This window comes from Sorghum bicolor, chromosome 2 (assembly GCF_000003195.3).
Source record: "Sorghum bicolor cultivar BTx623 chromosome 2, Sorghum_bicolor_NCBIv3, whole genome shotgun sequence".
In the NCBI taxonomy this organism is placed as follows: Eukaryota; Viridiplantae; Streptophyta; class Magnoliopsida; order Poales; family Poaceae; genus Sorghum; species Sorghum bicolor.
Window position 1 is genome coordinate 59821707 of NC_012871.2, and position 1728 is coordinate 59823434.

The window sequence follows — 1728 nt, forward strand, 5'->3', positions numbered from 1 at the left end:
AACTACTTATCCATGCATCAGAGTTTCAGTGTGAATTATCGGATGGCCGCACCATCATATCGATCCAAGGAATCGTCCCATCCGAGGCTGCCCACCGAATTTGTCAACATTCTCCCCGCCCACGACGTCCGGAAAGTGTCACACGCCGCCTCGCCTCCGACTTGGCATAATGCAGTGTTGCCACATGCTCCTCTGCACATTGCCTAGCTCCTCTCCTTGCCGCCGCTCGTCCGGCCGGCCTCTATAAATTCCTCTGCATCTCCCTCCAATTGCTGACACACAGCACACACATTTTTCAAATCTTGTTCGTTAAGCTCAGGAGCTGAGCTGACAGCTGAGACGATCGCCGTTTCAGCTCGATATATCGCTAGACCTCTCCTAGCAGCGCTTCTTCCTCCAAGAACAAGAACCGAGCTAGACCGATTGCTGATATGCCAGCCATGGTTGTGGAGGCAGCGGCGGCGGCGACGACGACAGGCGGGCGGTACGCGCTGCTGATGGCGGCGCACGACTCGGAGTACGTGCTGAAGAAGTACGGCGGGTACCTCCACGTCTTCGTGGCGGCGTTCGGCGACGCCGGCGAGACGTGGGACCTGTACCGTGCAATCGACGGCGAGCTCCCGGCGCCCGACGAGGTGCAGTGCTACGACGGGTTCGTGATCAGCGGCAGCCCGCACGACGCGTACGCCGACGACCTGTGGATCCTGCGGCTGTGCCGCCTGGTGCGGGCGCTGCACGGCATGCGCAAGCGCGTCCTCGGCGTCTGCTTCGGCCACCAGGTGATCTGCCGCGCGCTCGGGGGTCGCGTCGGCAAGGCCCGCGCCGGGTGGGACGTCGGCGTCAGGGAGGTGGCCATCGCGGAGGCGCCGGCGCCGGCGCTGCCGCCGCGCAGGTTCCTCGACGCGCTGCGGGAGTGTGACCAGCTGCCGCCCCGCGCCAAGATCACCGAGGTGCATCAGGACGAGGTGCGTGCCGTGCGTGTGCGTATATATACACTGGCATTCCTTGTTGCACGCACGCAGCCATTTCCACGTACGACGCCACTGCGTGCACGCACACATGCATCCACTGAAATGACACATGCGGACACGTCTTGGTTTCATTAGTTCCTGGCAAATCTGATGACGCGGCGTTTCTTGTTCCTTGCGTGCATCATGGCATGGCATGCATGGTGTCCTCTACCGGCCGGCGCCCGAGCAGGTGTGGGAGGTGCCGGAGGGCGCGGAGGTGCTGGCCTCCTCGGACAAGACCGGCGTCGAGATGTTCTGCGTCGGCGAACACATGCTGGGCATCCAGGGGCACCCGGAGTACACCAAGGACATCCTCCTCAGCCTCGTCGACCGCCTCCTCGCCGCCGGATCCATCACCGTGAGTGCCTCAGCCTTCACTTTACACTTTGTGATGGCTTTGTGTCGACTGTCATCAAATTCAAATAGATAAGTAGTCACATCGTTCTCTGCATGTGAACTCCGAAGCATTGTTCTTGGCCATTGGCCTCGTGCTGATTCCGTTTTGCCACTGGAATGCTGCAGATTCCCTTTGCTGAGGCCGTGAAGTGGCAGGTGGAGACCACTGCGCCGGACCGGGAGTTCTGGTTGAAGCTCTGCAAGAGCTTCCTCAAGGCTCGTGAACCATAGAGTATTAGAGTTTGCACACTATGGTGTGACCTACGAATAAAATGGTTGTAAATCTTCTTTTTGAACAAATAAATATCTTTCGGCTCAAATA

The 1728-nt window shown here is 59.4% G+C and overlaps 1 protein-coding gene across 1 annotated transcript; it reads left to right on the forward strand.

The window, feature by feature from the left end:
• On the forward strand, positions 289-1728 carry LOC8055997 (gamma-glutamyl peptidase 3). Its single transcript, XM_002460193.2, has 3 exons — positions 289-965; positions 1201-1368; positions 1533-1728. Exons 1-3 carry the CDS (start codon positions 432-434, stop codon positions 1635-1637), a joined length of 807 nt encoding a protein of 268 aa, XP_002460238.1. The 5' UTR covers positions 289-431; the 3' UTR covers positions 1638-1728.

Coding starts and splice junctions, on each gene's coding strand:
- LOC8055997 (XM_002460193.2), top strand. CDS start 432: ATGCCAGCCATGGTTGTGGAGGCAGCGGCGGCGGCGACGACGACAGGC. Junction 966..1,200: donor CCGAGGTGCATCAGGACGAG/GTGCGTGCCGTG, acceptor GCGCCCGAGCAG/GTGTGGGAGGTGCCGGAGGG. Junction 1,369..1,532: donor TCGCCGCCGGATCCATCACC/GTGAGTGCCTCA, acceptor GGAATGCTGCAG/ATTCCCTTTGCTGAGGCCGT.